At 39.1% G+C, this 24,707-nt stretch overlaps 1 protein-coding gene across 1 annotated transcript in view; it reads left to right on the top strand.

Annotated features, from left to right (window-relative positions):
- LOC102294085 (leucine-rich repeat-containing protein 4C) overlaps nucleotides 1-21,938 on the top strand; it is a 44,712-nt gene extending 22,774 nt beyond the window's left edge. Inside the window, exon 3 of the mRNA XM_005930804.2 lies at nucleotides 16,173-21,938. Coding sequence (XP_005930866.1) covers nucleotides 16,200-18,086 — 1,887 coding nt within the window. The 5' untranslated portion in view covers nucleotides 16,173-16,199 and the 3' untranslated portion in view covers nucleotides 18,087-21,938. The remainder of the gene's footprint in view (nucleotides 1-16,172) is intronic.
- The last annotated feature ends 2,769 nt before the right edge of the window (nucleotides 21,939-24,707 follow it).

Here is a 24,707-nt window from a genome sequence, read left to right as displayed (position 1 = left end):
AGTTTTTAATGTGTTTTCTATCGAGTCTTGAGAAATGTTGAATTTATAACTCAAACGCAGTAAATAATCGTCTGTTCATATATAAACATTTTTTTTCTGCGTATCTTATGCAACACATTTACATATTTCTATTTTGGATGCATTCTCACCTCAGACAGATGTCACCCTGTGTCCTTAAATGCACCAAGAGAGTCCTGACACCTAGTCGCAGCCTGCACCTAAGCATGATTTATAAAAGCCTGAAGCCACCAGTACTAAAAAACAGTGCTTTTAAATATTGTACATAGAAAACCAGTCTATCATGGTTCTTTCCATTTTGGAGCGGGCTCTGATTTTAATTACTATACATGGTGAATTAGCTAATGAATAATGAATGGATTCCTCACACTAAGTGCTCTGACTGCTAATGCACTTGCGATTCGCTCACTCTACAACCCCCTCACACACGGCCAATGTTGCTTTCTGATTCTGTCTCTCTCTTTTTTCTTTCCTTTTTTTTCCTACCCCCTTCTCCCAAGTCTGATTCACACACACACAATTTCTTCCCATCTCTGCTTTTCTCACTCTCACTGAGATTTGATTAGATTTTCTTCTGTAAGGAATTATTTAGTGATGAGAGTAGAGAATGAGAAGGAGACAGAGAAATGCTTCAGGATAGAGGGAGGCAGATAGTGGTTCTCAGGGGAGTGTGGGAGAAGGAGAAAGGTGCTTCGAGGAAAGAGAGTGAAAAAACACTAGGATTAAGGTGCACTGGAGCTGCAGATATGGAGACAGAGACCAAGAAAGACAATGTCCTCCATGTGCTCTTTTGGTAAGAAGAAAAAAACACAAATATGTGTCTTAAATAGTAGGAAAATGGATGTAACACTGAGTCATACAAGCAGAGGATTACTGTGTGCTATTTTTACACTGATGGTGATAATACATAAACTGCATTTTTGTGTGTTTTCGACATGTCTGCATGAGCTTCTTCCATGTGCTTCAGTTTCCGCATGCAGTCCAAAGGCGTAAGGTCATGTTAGGTGACCTAGAGACTCTAAAGTGCCTGTAGGTGCGAATGTGTTTCTCTGTCTATATGTGTTAGCACTGTGATAGACTGGCAGCCTGTCCATCATGGTTCTCACCCATGCATGATGGGACTCACTTCAACTCCCTTAGGCACTTAATGCAACAAGTGTACAGAAAATGGCGTCATCTGTTTCATGGTTTTGCCCCCCCCCCCGCATAACAAAATATTCCCAAGAACGTTTGGTTATAAAAAGCTTCTGACGCTGTTTCAAAAGACTGGGCACAATGGAAACACACAAAAAGGGAAAAAAGAGTCAATAGTTTTAGTAACACATGGTCTTGTCCTTACAGCTTCATCTAGTGCCTGTTGTTGTAATAGGTTACGGTGTTGCTGACTGATATCAGAATTAATTCTCTGAGTTTTGATTTTCCATCTCGAAGATAGTTTTGAATCACAGGTGGCATCTGTTTTAGACACACACACAAAATCAAACAATAACACTGACCTACCAAGTACAACAAAAACAAGTAATGAATTTTAGCAGCTATGTGGACATAAAAGCTTAAAGGAAAAACATTATATGCAGGAAACCAAAAGCAACAGCAGATAACCAGAAACACAACCACACAGAATGCTTAAGTTGCTCCAAATCTGCTAAATAAATAAGCTATTGTTGGTTTTCAAGCAAATTTATCATTACCATTTATCAAAAAAGAGTGGGAGTTTATGGTTAGATTATTATTGATCTCCTGTATCGATCTATCATAAAAGTGGCACCATCTAAACACAATGCATGTTCAAGCATTTGGAGATGTACTGATTCCTCATAGACCAACGTATTACTTGTTCTCAGGAAATCTGGTGATAATTAGGATTCAATTATTTAGTTTTGTAATTATGCCAATCCAGTGACAAATCATTTTAGAGCTTTAGAGATTAAGGTGGTCAACCTGTAGCTGTCATGTTCTTGTCAGCTAGCAGCAAATGCATTTCTAAAGTCAGTGGGGAATTTGCTGTGTCTCCAGCATAATATTATACTGTATAGGCCAACTGTAAGCCTACAGCTGACTGACATAAACTGCAGTCATAAAATTCATCCATATATTTTTCTAGCATCATGAATAATTAAGAGGACAAAGTACACATTTGTTAACAAATGCAAAGACAAATAGTGTGTCAAGTAGCTACATGGCTGATTCAAACAATCTCACATCAAAGGGTTGAATAACAAGCTACTCAGATGAGCAATAATCAGCATCACAGTGGCTGGACAGCTTTGCCTCAGGGTGACCAGGATTTAATATAAATAATATCAAACACGTAAAGATGACCCAAGGCCATTTCAACTTTGGAAATGCGCATGGCCCATCACTGGTTAATGCGTGTCGGTTAACAACTGTTGCACTTTACAGGTTAACTTAATGTCCAAGATAGAGTGCCATAATTTCATATGCTTCTTAACTTAACGTAAATGTTATTGTTATCACTATAGTGACATAAGGCCAAGCATTAGGTATATTAAATATTGTATAGGATAAAGGTCTAGTCATCTCTTAGTTTACTCAGATTGCACAGAGTGTATATTTGTTAATAATTTGAATCATTTTGGATAAGGATAAGTGTAAGATAATGGGGAATTTCAGTTTTTACTTTATAATTTGTTTAGCGTAAGATTTACAGTTAAATTGTATTTTTTCTTGCCTTATTTAATTTTTACGTACTGTTCCTTTAACACACGGTAACTGTGCACGGGGGGAGGGTTCGCGACAGGCAGTGTGGAGCTACGGGGGCTTTAACTAGCTGTGGAGAAAAACAGTTTCTTACCGTGTTTGCAGTGTACTGGAACATTCAAATGGATCACTGTATTTCAAAACTGTGGAAATAAATGTTTGCCTGTTTGTTTTTCGACTACAAGCGGACTTTGTGGATTATGTTCAACTGCACTAAGACACGCGTACGGCCCGACTACCAGCTAGTGCTTCCGCGGTGATAAATATGTTATATCACAAAAAGCCATGAAAAGAAAGCAATACAATCAGTAGGAAAAGTTTTGTCTCCCCATTAAATGTCTCCTGTGTCAGTTTGTGTATTACATTCATAACTTTGTTCATTTTCATCTGTAGATACATTTTTTTTCTCTTTAAAGATAAGATTGGAATAAAACTGAATAGAATTTCAAATGAGCAGATATCACATTTGTTTGTGATTGTGGCGCTGTGTCGGCACCAAAGATACAAAAGAGGAAACAGATAGCGAGGACAAACAAGGACAAACTCATTCGGAAACATGTTTTTGAGGAGATACTAATTTCTGACACAGCACCAATTTGTAACAGCTTATTAGCATACCAGCTGAAACTTCTCACCACGAACAAATAATGAAAGAAAAACATGATGGACTGCCATCTGCATCCTGTCAACACCGGCTACACGCAATCAATCAGCCATCAGAAAGTGCTAACACAGTCCTTTACCTAACACAACCACAACTAGTCTGTTCAGCAAAAGGCTGGATATATGAAATAAGTTAACATGTCCTCAACCACCTTAAAAAAGGAGGCAGCGATCTTTAGAATCCAGCAATCCTAATCCAACATGGTAAATCCCAAGTGACCATATAATATATGGCTCATGAGTATTTGTCATCCTATTGGTACATCTGGGCCTTTGTGCAACACTTTGTGCACAGTGTAGATCCACTTTTTACAGAATAGTTGACTGCCACTTGAATAACAGCATTTTCCCCGCTTTGATTTCTGCCTGACTGTAAGACGGTCTCCCACCAAGCGCAATGCATTCACTGCTGAATTATCAAAGCAGATTAACATAGAGGGAAGAAAAGAGAAGGCAGAAGAGGGGAGGAAAAAAAATCTAAATCATTCCACTGAGAAAATGTCTGCTCTTCAGCTTTCATTTATTGAGTCCAAATATATTGGATGGCGGTTATTTTTAAACAGACCTTAATCCTCTGCTCACCCTTCACTGTGAGGTAGATAATTATAGTAATCTGGTCGAAGGGAATTTAATTTCCAAGCTGAAGATCGTTGCAGTGGGATGGACTAGCTGCTTTATGAAAGGAATTTAGTGTTCTATAATATCAACAGCTACACATATGCAAAACGCAGCATTGTTCAGGGTCTATTTTTGCAATTATGATATATTAATTAGCACTAATGGTGGCAGGTACCCATATGTGACCACAAGGCACATGGCAGGTATATACTTTGAGAGAAATCACTGAAAATTACCCATTGTTCTTTCTGTTCTGTATAGAGGACTAGATTGCCTTTAAACTAAGACAACCGCATAGCGCTCTCCTAATATTCACTTTAAAGGAAAATCAAATCTCCACTAAGCTTCTCTCATGTTGAAAATTTCTTTGAAGATATTCCAAGTAGAAGAGATTTGAGATGGCCCTTCCACTGTAACCACACAGGGAAGTGCTTGTATTGCACATGTACTTGTCCTGCCCTTGAGCAAGTCAGTGATTCCCCACAGACTTGCTGCCAGCTCCAGGGGCGTTTTCTGTGAAGATGACCCTACACTCCGACCTCCCTGGGGGGAGCAAAGTGAAAAGAGAGCTTCACTGCAGGGATCAATAGAAGTATCACGCTGTTGTCACTTTATTCAAGTCAGTTAAGCAATTTAAGAAAGAAGGGCTTAGCTTGCCTTAATCGTTGACCAAGATATGCACACATGATTTTTTTCTGTAACTAGTACGGGATTTAGTGCAAAAACAGTAAACATGTGATTTACATTTTCCATGTTCTCTTCTCACAAAGTTGTGGTATTTTGTTTCATGCCTGCATTCTTCTCTTTGCTGAAATATTTAATTGTGTAATGTTGTATAAACAGCCGACTTACAGCCTCGTAGGTGCACATTGCATGCATCTTCATGGAAGCATGTAGATAATTGGATGCGTGTCCACTTTAGAATATTCAGATGATGAAGCCCATTAAATATACAGTACATATGTTTCCTTGTAGCTTTCATCTTGGACATTTTCTAAGAGTCCAAACATGATAATGAGTGCCTGAGTCTGCCCCCAGAGTGCATGCAGATCTGAGCCCAACCAAAGTCTCACACGGAAGTAATTCACCACTCTTGAATCAAAGCCGTTAAATCCTCTTTAAATTTTTTAACAAAGTTCTGTTCAAAATTATATATTAATGCTAGTCAGGAGTTGTGTGTCAGCTAAGGCATGTCAAGAGGAGCAATTTATTTCTGTTTGTTTCTATGATTTCTTTATTCTTCTCTCTGAATGAAAGCTTACTGTGTGACGGTTTGTTGAGTGAAAATGAAAACACTGCAGCCATAAAGATGCAAATGTAGTTTAAAATTTGATCCATAGCTGATGCATGTTATTGTATTTAAATGCTATCTAGGTATAATAACAGACATTAAAAACTAGAGAGAGAGAACCACTATTAGAGAACTTCTTCAAAAATCAGTGCTTTCTTTTTAAAACCACCAAAACATTAAACCTAATCCAGTTGTTTAGCAGGCATATCGCTATTGTAGTGAACATGTGTCAAAATTCCAAAAGAGGTTGACATTTGAAAATCTTTCATATAATCTCCCATACTGTATGCAAACCCTTATTTTATTTGCAATAGAACACAGAAAATGTATCAAATTTAAACTGAGAAAATTCACCATTTTCAGAGAAATATTTGCTCATTTTGATTTTGATGGCACAAATACAAGACCAGTTTCTGGACTGGACAAGACATGTCTGTTATTTTGGGGGTGTCAGATCATGGGATTATTCCTAAACCTAAATGAAGCCATGATTTCATGAAGCTGTACGTAGTTAAAAATCTAAAATCTAACCTGCGGGGTTATATTTTGAGGGAGAATCCGTAAATGTTTTAAGCATTTTTAAACAGATCTTATGATTTCATTCAGTTCAGTTCAGCTGGACAACTAAGACTTGAAACTTATAAATTGCAGAAAAGGAATATAATTAAAGTTTGGAGAGTAGTGAGTAATTATACACATCCAGAGCTGGTGGTGGATGCTGGAGTGGCGCAGGGATTGAAATCCAAGGCAGTCACCCCACGTGAGTGTCTCTGATGTGTCAAAGGGACAGACAGGGAATATTCATCATCTATACACCGCTGTTTTGGAAGGGTATATTTGGTATATAACACATGGCGAGTGAGACGTGTTAGGTGTCTGTGCTAGGCATGCTTTGCTCCATTTGTGGCTTTTGACCCATTCATTTCAAAAGAAGGTTGGTTTTGTCGGCTCAGAATAACTGCCCAGAGGCTTTCCCAAGATCGATGGCAAGACTTGCTTATAGAATGGCTTGGATAATAATCTCTAGTAGGGAGTAAAAAAGAGGCATATATTCAGTGGCATCTTTTCAGTCCTGCTACTGCTGTTTTGACATAGTGGTTTTAGGCGTTTGTGGGTCTGTGAGCAGTTACTTTTTTGTAATATTGATGTTTTATTTCATCGATTAAAACAAAAATAACTATATCAAATCTGGGCGTCTTTTTTAAGAGTGGTGTTTCTATGAAAATATCTTTAAATCTAACAGAATAGCTGTGATTCTACACAAAGCCATAGATTTTAAAGACTATTCTACAATTATACACTATTAAAGTAAACTAAATAGTAATTGTGTGCCCACATATATTCTAACTAGCATTTTCTGCCAAAAAAAAAAAACGTGAGACTGTAATAAGACCAATCTCAATACCAACTGTGCCTCAGGATAGGGACCTGTGACCACATAATGGTCTCGGCTTTTCGCTTATTAGAGATGTGTGAATGACTCCTCACATACCCACAGACAAAGGCCAGAATCCATGGAAGGGATTTCGAATGAAAGACAGTAGCACACTGATGGGAAGCAATCTTAAACAAAAGAACAAAAGACTGGCCCACGTATAGTGTCATCTGTTGTCGCTATCCTTTTGCCCCAGTGTGAACACAAAAGCTCCCGAGAGAACTGCCTGCAACTTCTGCTATTCAGTCAATTTGCAAACTAGAATGGCCGGAATTCATTGGCAAAGAGCTGTGACTGAACAGAAGACACTTCAGTGAACTAATCCCTTCAAGCACTCTGCATTTTGGAGGGAGTGGCAACCTGCCAAGAGTGGCCAATGAAGCTACATCGCTATTGTGTCATTTTTAATGCAACACTGTTGTCTTTCTCAATACTAACAATGAATGGCAGCATTTTAGAGGCATTAGAATACCACTATATTAGTGATTTCCCACTGTGAGGGAGAAATCTCAAGGATTCTGGTAAATTGCAAACTTTATCCATGTCTGTGAATATTCGCACTTTACAGCATTACATAATTAAAACACAGTTTCCTGGCCCTCTGCCTTGAGCCTACAAACCTAAAAGAAATTGCGTTCACTTAAAACATTTGGAAATGCATACAGTGTAACAAGAGCATCACTGTAATGTGAAACCTTTTTAATGGTTCATCTTTTAAATGAAGAAACAAAATCATTCTGTATTCTTTTGCTGGTAGCACAACTTCTCTCCTTACTACATCACTGCTCACACAAAGAAATCTTATGTCATACTGTACTAATAAAGGAATATATGAGGTTTGTGCAGATCCTTATTCAGTCACCAATGCTGGCTGTGTGTAGTCAGCCAACCTAGCACAGACTGCTACCTTCCTTTATGCACAGCATGTGGAGAGAATCTGCTTCTTCACAGTTTTCTGGTTACCAAATCTATTTTTTTCCTGTGAGAATGTTAATCCATATGTGTGCAACCAAGTATCAAGACTGACACCACTGCTTGAGTCATACTAACATACTGCACTGTGCCATGTTTTCATTTAGTTTAATCATCCCCGACTCTGCCCCGACGCCCTTCCACCTACAGTTGGCCAGTCCTGCAGATCTCTCTTTAGAAGCGCAGTCATGGGAGCAGATTGGTGGGTTAGACAAGTGACACGAATACTAAGAGCGCCCTCATATTCAGTCAGTCTGCCACCTAGGGCATCCTGTCTTAATCCCTTTGCAGAGACCAGACAGAGCCTTGGCAGAGTGCATTTGAGCATGGAGGTCCCTGCAGATTATTTAGCTCATGTAATTATTATAATGGAGGCAGCATAAGGTAATACGTGAATAGGAATTGAATTATCACTTGAAAGGTGTTTCTTTACCCTCTTGCTTGGCACATGTTAGCAATCTTCCTCTACTTACCTGAAACTGTCCCTTTCTGCAGAAGGGACAGGGACAGAGCCGTGACCCAACCAAGGTTCATGTTTTTGAACTGATTGTGGCTCAAGAGTTGGCAGTTCGTCTTGTAATCGGAAGGTTGCCAGTTCTAGCCCCGCCTCCGACAGTCTCGGTCGTTGTGTCCTTGGGCAAGACACTTCACCCGTTGCCTACTGGTGGTGGTCAGAGGGCCCGGTGGCACCAGTGTCCGGCAGCCTCGCCTCTGTCAGTGCTCCCCAGGGTGGCTGTGGCTACAATGTAGCTTGCCATCACCAGTGTGTGTGAATGGGTGGATGACTGAATGTAGTGTAAAGTGCTTTGGGGTCCATAGGGACTAAGTAAAGCGCTATACAAACACGGGCCATTTACCATTTTGTTACTTTGTATACATTTATTTAGTTGAGTTAGTATAGTTAGTTATGTGAGCCCACTGAATAACATTTATTGATATAATGGAGTCCTACCATCATCATATGGACCGATGTCAATTAAAAATACCACTGTGGCTTATACTTGTTTTCAGTTCTAAAACCCTGTCATACCTCTTGTAGTCGATGTGAAAGGCACATACAAAACTCTATATAACAGGACACTGTTTAACAACCACAACAGGCATTGTGGTTACATGAATAACTGCTGCAGTTAACAACAGTCACAGAAGCAATCTTTCTTAAGGCCTTTAGACACTGGACGTGGACTGTTCTTAATGCAGTCATTCACTCTGACTGATTTCACCGGACCAATTTGTGCCATTTATTTTTTTCGGCCCAAGCTGGATTTGTCAGTTCCAAATAAACTCATATAACCAATCATACCACTGCATTTGGCAACAAGTGCGCGCTTAGCTCAAAACACGCACCATTACTGAAGACACAAATACCTCAGACACACAGCTAGATATTGCTCCAGGTCATTTGGGTCTCTGAAATAATTTCTCTGCCTCTTTAGATGCGGTCCCAACTCTGCCATCAAGTTCAAACTGCCCCACTGACATCCTGAAATATGTGCGTCTGTGATCCTGGATCAGACCGTGAAATTCTTCCTGCTGCTTTTGAGAACTGGATGAATGCAGAATTTCTATTTCTTCTGTTTCTTGTTTAGAAACATGTATTATTAACATATGCTTAGAATAATGTTTATGATTATTGCTGAATGAGCTAATGAGCTGCAAGACTTTTAATTTTTTATCTTAAATCTTTGTGTAACTTTGATACACAGAGGTTTTAGATTTCAAAACTCCTCTTATACAACACGTAACAAATTTATTAGACCACCACCCAGTTTTAAGTTTATACCGCATATATATATATATATACATATATATATAATTATTATTATTAAGATGCTTAATTACAGTTATTTACTTGCATTCCTGAACAGAAAAATTTGTTTTAATGGTTGCATGTTATACTTGATTAATTTCTGAGTACTCAGAGGAGCCCAGTGTACCGTCTCAAAAATTGAGTATAGAACTGTGTGACTGAGTTCAGGGAGTTTAGTCATTTTTAATTTTAAAAACATTTTTGACAGATTTTTAAAATGTTTGTGTTTTCTTGTTTTTATAACAGGTAAATTTGACACGCAATACAAAATCTCATCATATCAGTTATTTTACGGCACTTTCAGAACTGCAGTTGCAAAGTGAATTATGCTAATGCAAACAAATTGTGGACAGACCAGAACTCATACACCAATCATCAGTCTATAGGAAAAAAAGGGCTTGTTTCCTGATAACTGTTATCACATTCCTCACAAGAAACAACAGATTAATTAGAATTTTCTTTTGTTCTGTTTTCAGAAATAATATCACCACACATTGCCTGATGGCAAAGGAAAGCGTCCCTATATGTTTCTGTCCCCACAGTGATTGTCTGTCTAACTATAATTCCAGATGGCAGTTTGATTGGTTTCAATTCTGCCTTTCTTTTAATTTAATCTCTTCTATCACAGACTGGAGAAAATGAGGCTGGTCATAAAAATACGTGATGATTTTCAATAATATGATGCCATCTGGGAGCACCGCTCCCCCTGAAGGGATGGCAGAGGTTAAGCTTTGGGTCAGAGGGTCAACTGTACCACCTTTGCTCTCGTGAGACTGAGATTATTGTCCGTTTCTATTTTGTGCACGGAGCAATCAAAGCTTGCTTAGATGGTTATAGATTAGATTTTACCTACATTCACCAAAACACTGGTGACATTTATGCAAGGGTAGAATAGAATAGAATAGAATAGAATAGAATAAAAAAAGCCCTTTATTGTTACTGTACATGTACAACAACATTGTGGATTATTATAATTGTGGTTATTGTTGTTGACTAAAACAGGTTGTGAAAAATATGTATAAAAAAGTATAAAAATTAACACAAATAAAGACTTAAACTAAATCTTAACACTTTCAGATAATGAACCAAAAAAACCAAAGAGAAATAAAACTAATGATAAAATGCAGTCGTACTACAACTTTGTATCTGCGTTAATGAATTACTATATTTGTAGTGCCCAAGGTCACTTGAACGTCAGTAGATGGATAGGTTAATAGATTCCTCGGGTTTTGTGTGTTAAGTCAATATGTTTGCAAGCTTGTTTTGATTTTTCTTCTCCATAGAGGCCAAAACCAATCAATCAATGCTGCTTTAGGATGAAAAAGGGGTCAGTGTGAACACATTTAACTTTAATAAGTCTAGAGTGCTCCTGCAGTCGTCATAACATCCTTTACCCTATGGCTATATAGAGTCATTCCATCTAACGCCCTGTGCTCGTATCTCCACATAAGACTAGGAAGAAAATCAAAGCTTAACCTTCTACTACTACTTTTTTTCATGTCTAAAGCAAATCTGCAACTAAATGTGCTTCTAACACAATGTGAATGATGTGAATCCCATGCAATCAGAAACACATTACCTCAAACCTACTTTAAAATGTTATTTTGTGGCTTCATATCGTCATGGAGTGCAGTTTTTTTTTCCGGGATGTTTCTTCCATCACGTGCCCGTTCCACTAAATATTTTCCACATTTTGCTTAACTCAGATGTGTGTCTGCCCTGTTCTGTTCTGGCCATTTTACTCATGATCTTGAAGGTAATCCAGAATAAAGGGTGTAAAGAAATAATCAACATCAAAATGTGGTCTTTCTGTTTTCATGACTCTGACTGTATTGGGAGGAGTGGATTGGAAGTCAGAGCAAAGAGCTGCTTGGTCAACAACTGACCCAGCCAGGGTGGTGGGTGACAGATGTGGTGCTAAGCAATACATGCAACATCTTCAGCAAGGCCATATCCTAGATCCAAGGTTTAAAAATCGCTACATCAAGCAAGCTAGAAATTATACTAAAAAACATATTGGATCAAACCAATAGAATGAAAAATGTTCAAGAAAACATTTCTCTTTCAGTGCTGAGACACAACCAGCCGTCATTTCCGTTCCTCTTGTAAGAACAGCATATGACTGATAAGTCAGCAGCACCCGGCAGCATGTGTAGATTTATTTCCCTAACACCAGCACTGAGAGCACTGAGGCCAAAATGGAGGAAGGCGAATTGCCTTTCTTTCAGGTTAAGCGAAAACTGGAGAGTGAAGCACTTCCAGTCTGCATGTCAGTGATGGCCGCTGGTTATGATGGCCTTCAGTGCCAGATTTTAAAGCTGCCCCCCCTCCTCACCTCCTTATACCCTCTGGGACAAAAAATGCATGCCAGCATGCACACGCACTGCAGCAAAGAGAGAAATGTTTTATTATGTTGGATTTAAAAGTCTAGTAGTCTTCCTACTGACAATATGTAGTGGCACAAACACAGTCACGCTTGCAAAAATCTAATTACTAACTTAACATAACAAGTAATTATTTTCAGGATGTTTACATATACGTATAGGCTACTAATGTGTATGTCTGATCAGCATAAGAACACTTCAGGCACAACACTGGATGCCTCACTGGATATTAGCACACATTTCACACTGTATTCCAGTCATTTATCAAATGGGTCATTGTTTTAATTATTATTTAAGCTAAATATCACTTTTTTCAGTTCACAGTTTTATTTATGACATGTTAGAAAGTAAAGAACATTGTCCAGACCCAAATGTGCTGTGGTCAGCTTGTTTTAGATGTTAGTATTGTTTTAAATGATCAAGTATTCATTAATCAGTTGTCACTCAAAATATTTTGGATGACTACTGAAGAAAATTTGACATGTTTAATTTATTAGATAATTTGCAGAAAGAACAAAAATCATAACAGATTACAAGTCTGCAAATAATTCATATACATGTAGAGAAAACAGTCACAGTAGGTATTGTCATTGTAGTTTTAACAGTCCACTCTTGATCACTGTTTGAGTAAGGTTTGCAAATCAAAGAAATGTTTCTGTATGTGCAAATCGTGAAAACTTTAAACAGTAAAATTTTACAGATATATCATTACTCGTCCTTGGAATGTGTGGAAGATATTTATGAAAATGTAAATTTCAAGTTCAAGTTCAAAGTTTATTCGCCACATGCAGTGGCAGGTTGCCCTGCAGTGGAATGACCCCCCCCCCCCCCCCGAATTTCTAAATCCATATCATCCTTGTTTAGCATACTGATGTGTGTTATGTTGCTTATGGGGTGCAGGTTGTTGTATACAAAGCATATGCTAATGTAACACTTTAATAATATGGGACTTTCAAACTGTTTGAGACTTTCAAACACTGTTTGTTTTGTCCATGTCTAAGGCACATTGTCTATGCTCAGGTCTTCCAAGACCCAGATGGCCTGTGAGGTTACACAGCAGCACAAACGATGTTAAAAGCAAGAGATGCAACAAACGTATGCAAATACAATGAATCACTAATGCATTGAATGAATTAAGAAGATGATATTCAGTTCATCAGGCAGCCCTGTCCGTGGCCACGGGCCTTTTTTATCCAGCACAATGAGATACTTGCCACATTTCATATCACTCCATATTTTATCCACTCTATCAATTTCATATACACCAGATCAACTGCAAATGGCTGATTAGTAATTGTCTAATGAACAATGTGACTTCGTTTTTGGTTTGACTCACTCTTCCCTAATGCAGTAAGTTAATAATGCAATAATATAGAAGACAGTTTTTTTTATTGTTCTTTCAGCTGGCTTTAGTTCTTGTACCATTACATTTAATAAAGAAAAACTGAAAGTGTAAATAACACACAAAGTGAAATCAGCTGTGAGAAATCAGTGTGATGATCTTAAGACAAACATGAGATCGACACAGCGCTTAATGAATGTGAGCTTTTATTTTTTAATTTTTTTTGTGGAAAAGTGGAAATGCAAATGTGCACAACACAATTCAAAGTTCCCCCTTACAACTCAGAGGGGAACAGCTGCCAACAAATGCAAATGATCCGTAATGAAACGTTTCTTGTTGCATTTCATCCTCAAAGATTCCCGTCAGTTTGATTTGTGCTGAGAACTTTTAACATATTTATTCTGATATTCACTAATTTAGACTACAAAAGAGATTATTTTTTCCAAGTAGTACTAAATTTCTTGACTGGAAAGCATTCAGTGTCTAGACATCTGTGCCAAGCTTGCTTCCCCAGCGTGTGGAAATGTCCGCTATAACACATTTTCCTAGTCAGAGTAAAATGTTGTTGTTTCAAGTGTGCAACACTGACAGACTCTAATCATCTGACATTGTAATTTAAATGCTCTCCTTGCTGTGTACACCTTGATTGAGACATATGTTACCCTAGCACTTTTCCAACAAACTCATTATAACAAATGCATTTGGCAAATCACTGTGGTGTCACACACAATGCCAGTGGCGGCTGGTGCAGAAGTAAGGGTGGGTGTGTTTTTATGTTGCTGGCAGGATTTTAGATGTAAGCAGCCACTGCTTTTAGTGAGTCTGAATACATGTTGAGCGAGCCTAGATGAAATTAATCCATGCAGTGTTGCAGCAACAAAGGCAGGAAGGATGTTGGTAGCATTTTCCTTTCCTTATGCAATATATGTCCCATCTCTTCATGGAATGAGACATCCTGTGCTGATAAAACTGGTTTTAGATCAAGTGCTTTATGAATAAGGCATGTGACCGAAAAGTACAATCACTCCAGGAGTGGCAATGACATGCTCTTTTCTTTAAGCATTCAAGTGGAAGTGCAAACTGTGATGTTTTATTGACAGCAAATAATCAGTATTAGTGTGTTTGCCATGTCTGACATTTTCTTCTCTTAGGTGGCAGTGCAGGGTTGTTGTAATTCCAGCCGAACAAAATGAGCTCCTGCCAGTGGGAGGCCTTATTCGATCTGATTCCCCAGCAGAGGCACGTCTCTCCACAGCCTCACTACATCACAGCTATCATGACAGACTGGCTGGTGCAAAACCAAGCCACATGTAGACTCATTGCTACTGATTAAGTCAGCCACTCATCCTCACCGGAGAACATTTCCGCCTCAGTTAACAATTTTTTACAGTTTAGAAAACACCTGTCATAATATACGTGTTTCTCCTTGCTCGTGGGTTGATGGAAAGAGATGATTAACAGATAACTTCACTTGGAAGAGCCAGGAAGAGACAAGGAGAATACTTAAATCTAAGGAACCAGTAGGCAAGGTTAATGTTTTTTGCAAAAGTCAAGAGTGCTTTGCTGTTGGTGAACCCATTAAGTGCAGTGAAGGATGACGTGTGTATCACTTAACAGCAGAGGTTGACACAATGTTGCCAAACCTATACTTTCTCCACATGTCGGGTAGGTTTGTTATACTGCATGTACGACTTTATTGTAGGGTACCATCTTTGGGGGGCAGAGTTGCAATAACATCATATCCACACTGCAGTGTAAAAGTGGGAGGTACAGGCTGTGCTGTGCTGTATGTGTATGAATCTTGTGGTCTATTTTTATCTTCAGCATGCTCAGGCATATTCTTAAAGTAGATCTGTTGGGTGACTGGATTAATATAATCCAATTTAATCTAATCAAAGATAGCAGAGTAACGAGTTTCTTGTTAGTCATTTGATTTTGGATATAAGAAATTTTGCTATAGTTATTTAATGACAGTATAAGACCTCTTCACACTCTTGAGCCATACATTGGATCATAATAAAATTTAAACAGGGCTGGAATGCTGCTTTAAATGAGGAAAAAGTAGTAATTGTGTAACACTTTTTTAAAGCCTTACTTAAAGATCATTTTCAAGCTTTGGAGTAAAAACAAAATTAAATTAAATGAAACCTGCTGTGTATCATATAACCTATAGCACATTTTTAACCAAGAAGAAATTGATTTTTTTTACATACCTTTTTTTAGTAGTGTTTTGGACAGAAAGTAATTTTAACTGTCGTTCATATAGTGTGTTTGACAGTGCCGTGCCATATTCACTGAGCATAATGCCTTGGTGTTACTGACTTGTCTTCCACTGAAAAAAAAAAATGACTCCAGTGGATTGCACTTCTTTTGAAATTTTTATGACTAAGGCTTTTTATTCTATTAAATAATTTCTGTCTTATGATGCCAATGAGAAGGGGGCTTACAAGAAATTTGCAGGTCGGGCTCTGATGGGATGCAGATACTAAGTTCTCATTTTCCATTTTCAGTCTCCTGTGTAGATGTGTCGGCTTCTGTGAAGCTTGAAAATCTGGGACAGTCCAGAGTTAAGGAGCTAAAAAAATACTTGTGTTTCAATACACAAATGAGTAATACTGACAATTAATTTAGGCTTTGAATTCTTGATCTTGTTGTTTCATTATTCTCTGCACAATGTACTGTATAAATTTATTCAACAATTCAGTCCAAATGCCAAAAAAGAATGAAAAACAAATGCCTATTACAATTTCTCAGAGCTTGAAGTTCCACCTTTGTGCCATTTGTTTCATGTGACCAAACAGTCTAAATATACAAAGATATTCAGTTTGCCTTCATACATGATAACAACATGTGCAATGTATTGCCGGCTACTTTTCCTGGTACTTAATGTTATTCTTTTTTGCTTCTTCTCGTTACAGAGAACACAAACAGCGGATGAACTATGAATGCTGAACACAATGATCTCTTCCCTCCAGCGCCAGACAATGAGAGGTCGTAGGCTGAAGGGGGCACTATCCAACCCCCTCTTTGTGCTGCTTTTGGCCCTTCAGATCCTGGTGGTGGCTGGGCTGGTTCGTGCTCAGACCTGTCCTTCCGTCTGCTCATGCAGTAACCAGTTCAGCAAAGTCATATGCACGCGCCGCAGTCTAAGGGATGTTCCAGATGGCATTTCTACCAACACTCGCTACCTGAACCTCCAGGATAACCTCATTCAGGTAATCAAGGTGGACAGTTTTAAACATCTGCGCCATCTGGAGATCCTACAACTGAGCAAGAACCACATCCGCAGCATTGAAATTGGCGCCTTCAATGGGCTGGCCAGCCTCAACACCTTGGAGCTCTTTGATAATCGGCTCACGACAATCCCCAATGGAGCATTCGAGTACTTGTCCAAGCTGAAAGAATTGTGGCTAAGAAACAACCCCATCGAAAGTATACCATCTTATGCCTTCAACCGGGTCCCCTCGCTTCGAAGGCTGGATCTAGGTGAGCTCAAACGTCTCTCCTATATTTCTGACGGGGCTTTCAAGGACCTGAGCAATCTCCGCTACCTGAACCTGGGAATGTGCAATCTCAAAGAGATCCCCAATATCTTACCTTTGGTAAGGCTTGAAGAGCTAGAAATGTCAGGTAACCAGCTTTCTGTTATAAAGCCCAGTTCATTTACAGGGCTAGTGAACCTCCAGAAGCTGTGGATGATGCATGCCCAGATTCAAACTATTGAGAGGAATTCCTTTGACGATCTTCAGTCACTGGTAGAGCTCAACCTGGCTCATAACAATCTTACATTTCTACCCCATGACCTCTTCACACCGTTACATCGCTTAGAGCGGGTCCACCTCCATCACAATCCTTGGAATTGCAACTGTGATATTCTGTGGCTCAGCTGGTGGCTGAAGGAAACTGTACCAGCCAATACCAGCTGCTGTGCACGTTGCCATACTCCCTCAGCGTTGAAAGGTCGCTACATTGGAGAACTGGACCACAGCTACTTTCAGTGTGATGTCCCTGTTATTGTGGAGCCACCCAGTGACTTGAATGTGACCGAAGGCATGGGTGCAGAGCTTAAATGTCGTACAAGCTCGGTGACCTCCATCAGCTGGCTCACACCAAACGGCTCACTGGTGACTCACGGGGCCTACAAAGTGCGTTTGTCTGTCCTCAATGATGGGACGCTGAACTTTACTAGCGTCACAATGCAGGACACTGGGACTTACACCTGTATGGTTAGCAACACAGCAGGCAACATTTCTGCCTCCGCTGTGCTTAATGTCACTTCTTTGGACAGCAGTGGGGTGACCTATTTTACCACAGTCACAGTTGAGACCACTGACATGATGGGGGAGGATAGCCAAACACCACTTCCCCCATTTGGCTGGGTGTCTTCCTCAACAACAAAAGGTACTCCTGTTTCCACAAGGACCACAGAGCGGACTTACACCATTCCAGTTCTTGATCCGGAGGGAGAGGGATCCCTGGATGAGGTGATGAAAACCACTAAGATTATCATTGGCTGCTTCGTGGCCATCACACTCATGGCTGCTGTTCTGCTGGTTATTTTCTACAAGATGAGGAAGCAACACAACCAGCAGGATCCCGATGGCCCTGCCTCCTCCATGGAGGTCATTACCGTTGAAGAAGAGCTGGCAGGTGTTGCTGCAATGGAGAGACACCTATCGCTGCCCCCTCTGGAGCACTACAACCACTACAACACCTACAAGAGCTCTTATCACCATCCTCCTATGCTCAGTACCATACACAGCTCAGCCACACAGGAACCTTTACTGATTCAAGCTTGCTCAAAAGACAATGTACAAGAGACCCAAATCTGATTTTAAATTTGACTAAATGTCCAGCATCAGCCGTTACACACTTGGAGTACAATGGACCAAAACGCAAAGATAAAAGAAATTGAATGCCATTGACTTCACAGAGTTGATGTCAATTATGGCGATTAGTCAGCATTTGGCAAAGGGACGACATATGAAACTTTAAAAAGTGTCTTTACAAAAACAAAGATTATTTATTAAAAATATGTCTAGTGGCTAAATGAAGAAAAACAATTTGTGATAGCTTTTTAGCTCACTTTATTTCTCTCTCTCTCTCTATCTCTCTGTGTAATACCGCACAAGGGAAAGAATGGTTTGCTAAAACGGAAACTGAAAGGTATCAAATGCAGCATTCACTATTTTCATTGGCCTTAAACTCTAATGCAATGCTCTTCATTCACTACTTACATTTTATCTGATAACACGGTTTATTGAAGGACAATGCCCAAGTATTTACAAGCATTTATTTAGTAGTGCAGCACACCAGTTCCAATTTGAAGGAAGTTTATGAAACGTGAAAACATAAAATGACTTTTTCTTTTCCTCGCCATGCTATTCTAGCTGTCACTCAACACAAAATTAGATCTTTTAATGGCACGGCTCTGGATGATATCACAGCGAAGCCAGCGTGCCTGAGGAGCAAAGCTGCCAAATGAGTAAATGTGCATTTCCCCTGTGGCTTCTAAACAACAGCCATATATCCTTCACTTTAATTAAGATTAAGGTCTTGCTCCCACTCCTCCTCCCACTTTTTCTTTACACTCTTGACGCTTTACCTTGACTGTCTTTTTTTTCCGCCTTCACCTCCCCCTCCCTCTTCATACCCCCATGAATTCTCCATGTTGCCGTTTTACCCTCTGTCTTCTTTCTCCTCACTTTCTTCTCCTCCATGTCCTCTTGCTTCTTTGTCTTGCTGTCGCGTAGCTCGGGCACGTTCCTCACCCCTCGCCATGTCTCATTTGTCTCGCTTTATCTACCGGCATGTGCCGCACGATGGCAGAATATTGCTTAGGAAAATGACGGGAAGCATAAGGCTGTGGTCTGTAGCCTCCCTGTTAACCCAGTAATGATCTACGTCCACTCAGTGTCGCATTACCTTGCCATCACCCCAGGGTCACACAAGCTCAGGCGCTGATAGTCCATCTGTTAGAACAGATAAAGAGGCAAATGAGGCTGCTTTGTAATGTAGTGTGACCCTGTCAGACTAAAGCAGACGGAGCTAACATAGTCAGTGAAGCAGCTAGGAACCTGCAACAAAATAAGGGAAGATGGGTTATAGCTCATTAATCTGTATCAGCAGTTCATTTGCAGGCTAACAGAGGAAAGCTGATAAGGAAACAGCACGAGACTTTTTCACTTTCCCTTTACCCAACATCTAACAGGGGGTAGAGGCCTTTGATATTGAAGCGACCCCCACTCGGCTTTTTTTCTTCGAGGAAAACAAACACACACACTCTCTTTGATGATGCATCATTTATAGACCATCAAAACATTGTCTCTCCTGTAGTCTGTTTACGCTCCGTTTTTTCATTTAGTCTTTCAACGGAGAAGGCTTAAGGAAAGGGGAAGGTAGAATTGAAAAGTGAAGAACAGCAGTTGGGTAGAGGGAGTCAGACCTATAATGGTCACGAGGGGTCTTCAAACAGAGATATTGCAGATATGAAGAGAGAGGAGTGAAAAAATAGATAAGAAATAAGGAGGAAAAACTAGCCATCAGCCTGTCGCCATGGAAACAGTGACCTTGTACAGAAAGTAAGAGGAGGTAGATATGCCTTTCGCTTTGGTGTCTGTGCAACAAGCATATTTTAATGTGTCCCACTGGCCACTTCACAAATACATCTAATCATCGACAAAACTGGCAAAATGAAACGTAGTCTTATATTTACAGATGGCTCTGGACGGGATATGACCCACACATGATGTCTCTGCGTTTGAGTTATTTAGTGTAAATCGTCACATGATGTAACCAAAAAAAAAAAAAAACAGTTGACAATATAGCTGTCCAGGCAGTTCCGCTTGCCTTTTTAGCTTTCATCTCTGTGAGGTCTGCTAGAAGTATGAGGGGAACGGAGTGCTGAATATTCAGAAACCTCTCCTGCTCTCGCTCTCTCTAAATGAATTCTTTTGTTTTCTACAATAGCAGTTAGATGGCGAATAACAAACATGACGGAAAATATGCATTTAAAGACTTGGTTATGAGAGAGAATCAGTAACTTGTTCCCCGTCAGGGTTGGAATTTATTGATTGGTAATGCCAGTGAGTGAACCATTCTTTCCCTTTCCACTGTTTCGTTTTTTTTTCAGTGCTCAATTCCTTTTCAACGCTTTTGGTGGCTTAATGATTCAATGTTGACGCTGGCTACAGTGAAAAAAACAAGGTTCAGATTTTTTTTTATATATATACTTGGGTCGAGGGTTGTGAGTTATTCAGAATGAATGGAATGTCTCTGTATTGGTATTTACTTTAGTTGGACAGTGTAAGATTGAAGATCCTTGAAAGCCAGAATGGATTTAGGACTGAATGCAGAATGTTGGACTTGAAATACCAGCAGAGTGAGCTTGATTTTTGTGCAAAATCCTTAGCCAAGGTGATTCCAATTCTTGTGTGTTATTCTGCCAACTGTCCATGTATGGGGAGGGATACTTATATGTTGGGGACATTCTCTCTCATTTTCAGAGAGAGTATTCATCACACGGTTAAATTTCTACAAAAGGAAAAAAAAAATATTTTCAAAAACACATTGCAAAAAAGAAAAAAAAATCAGATCATAATTTTACATGTGCTTCGATTGTTTAAAAAAAATGACAAAAAAGAAAAAACAAAAAAGAAAAAAATAACAAGAGACTGTGCTTGTAAGGAGTCCAACTAATTTCCCTGAGGATGATGTTCAATTATTGATACATGAGATTGTAGTTCATACTGTACATGAATACAAATAAAAATTGCAATTCTTTTTTTTTTTTCAATAGATTCCATGGATATATTATTACCAGACATCTTGTCACCATTTTTGCTGTCTTTGTCCCATTTGCACATGAACACATGTAAAGAAAGACTCGAACAAAAGCGATTGCTAAGCAGCTCAAAGAAGTCTGAACTGACAAGAATGCGCTGGAGAAAAAAACCCCAAAACTAAAAAGTACTGTAGCTTATTTTATGAGGTCAGAGGATGGAAGGGGATCTGTTTAAAAGGAAGTGCTTTTTCTGCATTATACATAGCCTTTTGGATTCTTTTAGCTAATATGAATCATCCCATCTGTCTGACAGAATCATTTGATTCACGCTGTCAAATCTGAGAATTCCTTAACCAATAGCGCAATAGGCTATTCCTGCTCTCTCTGCTGACTCAATGTGGTGAATAAAGGATCTCACAGAACCTTAGAGAGTCAGAAGAATACGCTAACAATAGCCTGCGCTACTCTCACTGGCACTTTAAAATGTATTTAATGTCGAATCCGTTAAACCAAATCTCCACCAGAAACAATCGTGGTTGGTGTGAAAAATTACAACAATTCAGTGAAGAGACCGCTTGTCATTATGACACCCACAAATAGCACAAAATGGCTTACAGTCACAACTGCCTTTGGGATTGCTCCATTTCATTCACAAAGTGCTTCTGATATGGCTGCTCACGTTGTGGTGCAGGAGTCATTCAGACAGGCTTGTACGATTCATCTCGAACGCTAGAATGTCTTTTCTGAGATTATAATTGATTCATTCACCTAATGATTTATTTATTGAGGTGAAACACTCAGATACAGTGAAATGATTTCAAATCCAGTTCTGAAACTGAAAAGTGACCCCATTAATTTCCAGGTTATGTATACGTTATGAAGGCCATTTTTTTTTTTTTTTTCAAAAACAGTGAAACAGATGATCATTAATTGAAGTGTGGTTCAAAAAACAGAATACACATGCTGTGAAAACAGGGCTTTATTTTTCACCACATTGGCTGAGCTCTTTGTCCAAAATTAGGGGAGATTCAGTACGTTGAGCTTAACGAGAAGGACTGCTCCCCTCTTGCTGGTGATGTGTGTGTAGTGCATTCACGGTCTTCTAAAATTGACAGTCTGTTGAAGAGCATTTACAAAAACACTTTGAGTGAAAGAAAATCCTGGAAAACCTCACTATGCTTTCAAGGATAGCCTTTGGTTTTATTTGTTTTGGTTTTTTTAAGAACCTTCTGTTTTGTAGTCAATAGTCAAGCCTTAGATGTTGAAGATAGCTGTGGTAAATACAGAAAAAGTAAATGCACAGCCACACAACTAGTGTCCGTAATGCACAGAACAGCTTGCAGATAAAAGGAAAAATGGGCTTTTAGAAGTGAGAATATTACACATCAAACACACACACACATACACACACCCAAATTTGTCTCAGTGTGACCATGCTTTGCCATGGGACACAGGTAAATAAGTTAATTAAATATGAGACACCAAGGCCCCGCTAGGTTCATTAAGCACCAACATACTTCTTGGTGGTTAATTAATCCAGTCATGTCTTGAGGAGCCACATTATAATCGATCCTTAATGGTCACTTTAATCTTTCTTTCAGTGCTTGATAAATATCATAAGAAATGTTTTTCTTCTTCAAGGTGATATTGACATAATAGGATAGCCAATTATAAAAATCCCACATCTTTGACACCTGCTGTCAGAGGATCCAGTGGCTTTGTTATCCTGCAAGGACGCATTTTGATTTGGTTACTGAGACAACTTGTCCACATTAGGCTTCATAGAGACCTAGAAACCATTTAGTGACTTGTGTATGTGTACTCCCTGTTGGGTTGGTGAGTAGTTTTTCCACCTCTGCAATGGGAAATTGGTTGCAAATAAGGTACTGCACCAAAATTCTCTTTGCAGTTGCTTTGATTGCTAACAGATTGCCATGTTCACTCATAGCCTGCATGGACGATACCAGCTGGTCTGCCAACACTTGCTGACTAACTTAGCAGTAGTGAAACTTGAAAAAGTGCCATGCCAACCAGAAGAAGCCAATCATTGCCTGGCCAAGTAAAAGTATGGCTGACCACAGGAATCTGTTAGCAACCAAAACAATTCCGAGGAGATTTTAGGTGCAAAGGCAGCTGATTTCACCAAGCAACAGGAAACAACCTCAAGCAACTACTTGCTGGTCAAGGAATGCAAATGTTTCCCTTGCAACCAGTGGTAACCAGGCAGTCGCCAAATAGTCTTTAGTCCTGTGTACCTGGGGCCTTAGGGGAAATGTTAACTGCAAATCAATGCAGAGTTGTTCTGGGTGATTACCTGATGCTTATGATTAAATCTTTCAGATGGAATGTTCTCTTCAAATATGACAATGTCCCCATCCATAGACCATCGGGGTCACTAAACGGTTCAATGAGTGTGAAATAGATGTGAGTCGCACTGTAGCTTTTGCACTCACCAGTGCTTAGCACAGTTAAATACTTCTGGATTTTGGATATTAGACTGACATTTGAGACAGCATTCATCACCACTATTACTGACAACATCAACACACCTAATTAGAGAGTATTTTTTGTTGTTGTTGTAGTTGTTGTTGTTTTAGAAAAATGCGTTCAATCTGCCAGCTCTAATTCCAAGAAATATTAGAGTTGTTCTAGTGGATCATAATGGTCCGACGCTATCTTCATTTTCCCTTGAATTTTTTTTATCCCTTTTTACAGAATGTAAAAAGAATGTAAAGAGAGCTCAACAGTTATAATCAGTGCTTTCCTAAAAACATCTTCACCTTCATCCTAATCTCTCAATTATAATAGAAGACGACTTAACTACTCCTTTCTTTACAGCTTGTTATGTTGATGGTATAAAGGTTATGGGTATCTAGGTCATGGTTCTTTTAAACACTGACATTTCTTTTTAAAATAAATGATTAATAGTACTGTTTAGTTATGGTAAAACATAATGGTTTGACAAATAGCATAAACATAACTTTTACACTGTTGAATAGGGAGAGATAAGCAAGTATCATTGCACTATTAAAGTTTTGATTATAATGGCATTTTTCTTTTCCTTTTGGTTATGAACCCAAGTTCCAGTTTCACTTTGGCTTTCCATTCTCCTCTGAGCCAGGACATCTTTAAACAAGTGATCATTTATTTTTTATTGCCTGAGGGAAAGTGTTCACACATTTTCTGCTACAGAGTTTGTGTGAAAGCTGTCTCACGTCATGCGCACATTGACCCGTAACAAACTGAGACCAGTTACCATAAGATTACATAGAGGGGGAGAGGAAGAAGGGCAAAACTGGTATGTCTGACATTTGTAATTGCTTTAGCTCCACAAATGAAATTATTTTTATTTCTCAGGAGATATTTTTTATGATAAACAGCCAGTTTTGTGAAGTGGGCTCACTGCATTCTTCTAGAGTATGCTGCATAAGTGTTTCGTTTTTGTGAGGTTGTGCAAAAACAGATTTTGTGGTAATGAAGAAACAATGTTTTTGTCTATTTAAATTCAGTTCACAGAAAGAATACAGTGCATCTGGAAAGTGTTTCTCTTCACGTTATACATTTTAGCATGTTAAAGCCTCATTCCACAAAGGACCAAATTCATTTTTCACCTCAAAATTCCAAACTCAATACATCATAATGACAAAGGAAAAAGGTTTACTTTAAATTC

This window comes from Haplochromis burtoni, unplaced genomic scaffold, assembly GCF_018398535.1.
Source record: "Haplochromis burtoni strain Fernald_Lab_line unplaced genomic scaffold, NCSU_Asbu1 Contig_135, whole genome shotgun sequence".
Taxonomy (NCBI): domain Eukaryota; kingdom Metazoa; phylum Chordata; class Actinopteri; order Cichliformes; family Cichlidae; genus Haplochromis; species Haplochromis burtoni.
The sequence above is the reverse complement of the archived record's forward strand: the minus strand, read 5'-3'. Positions and strand labels throughout refer to the sequence as shown.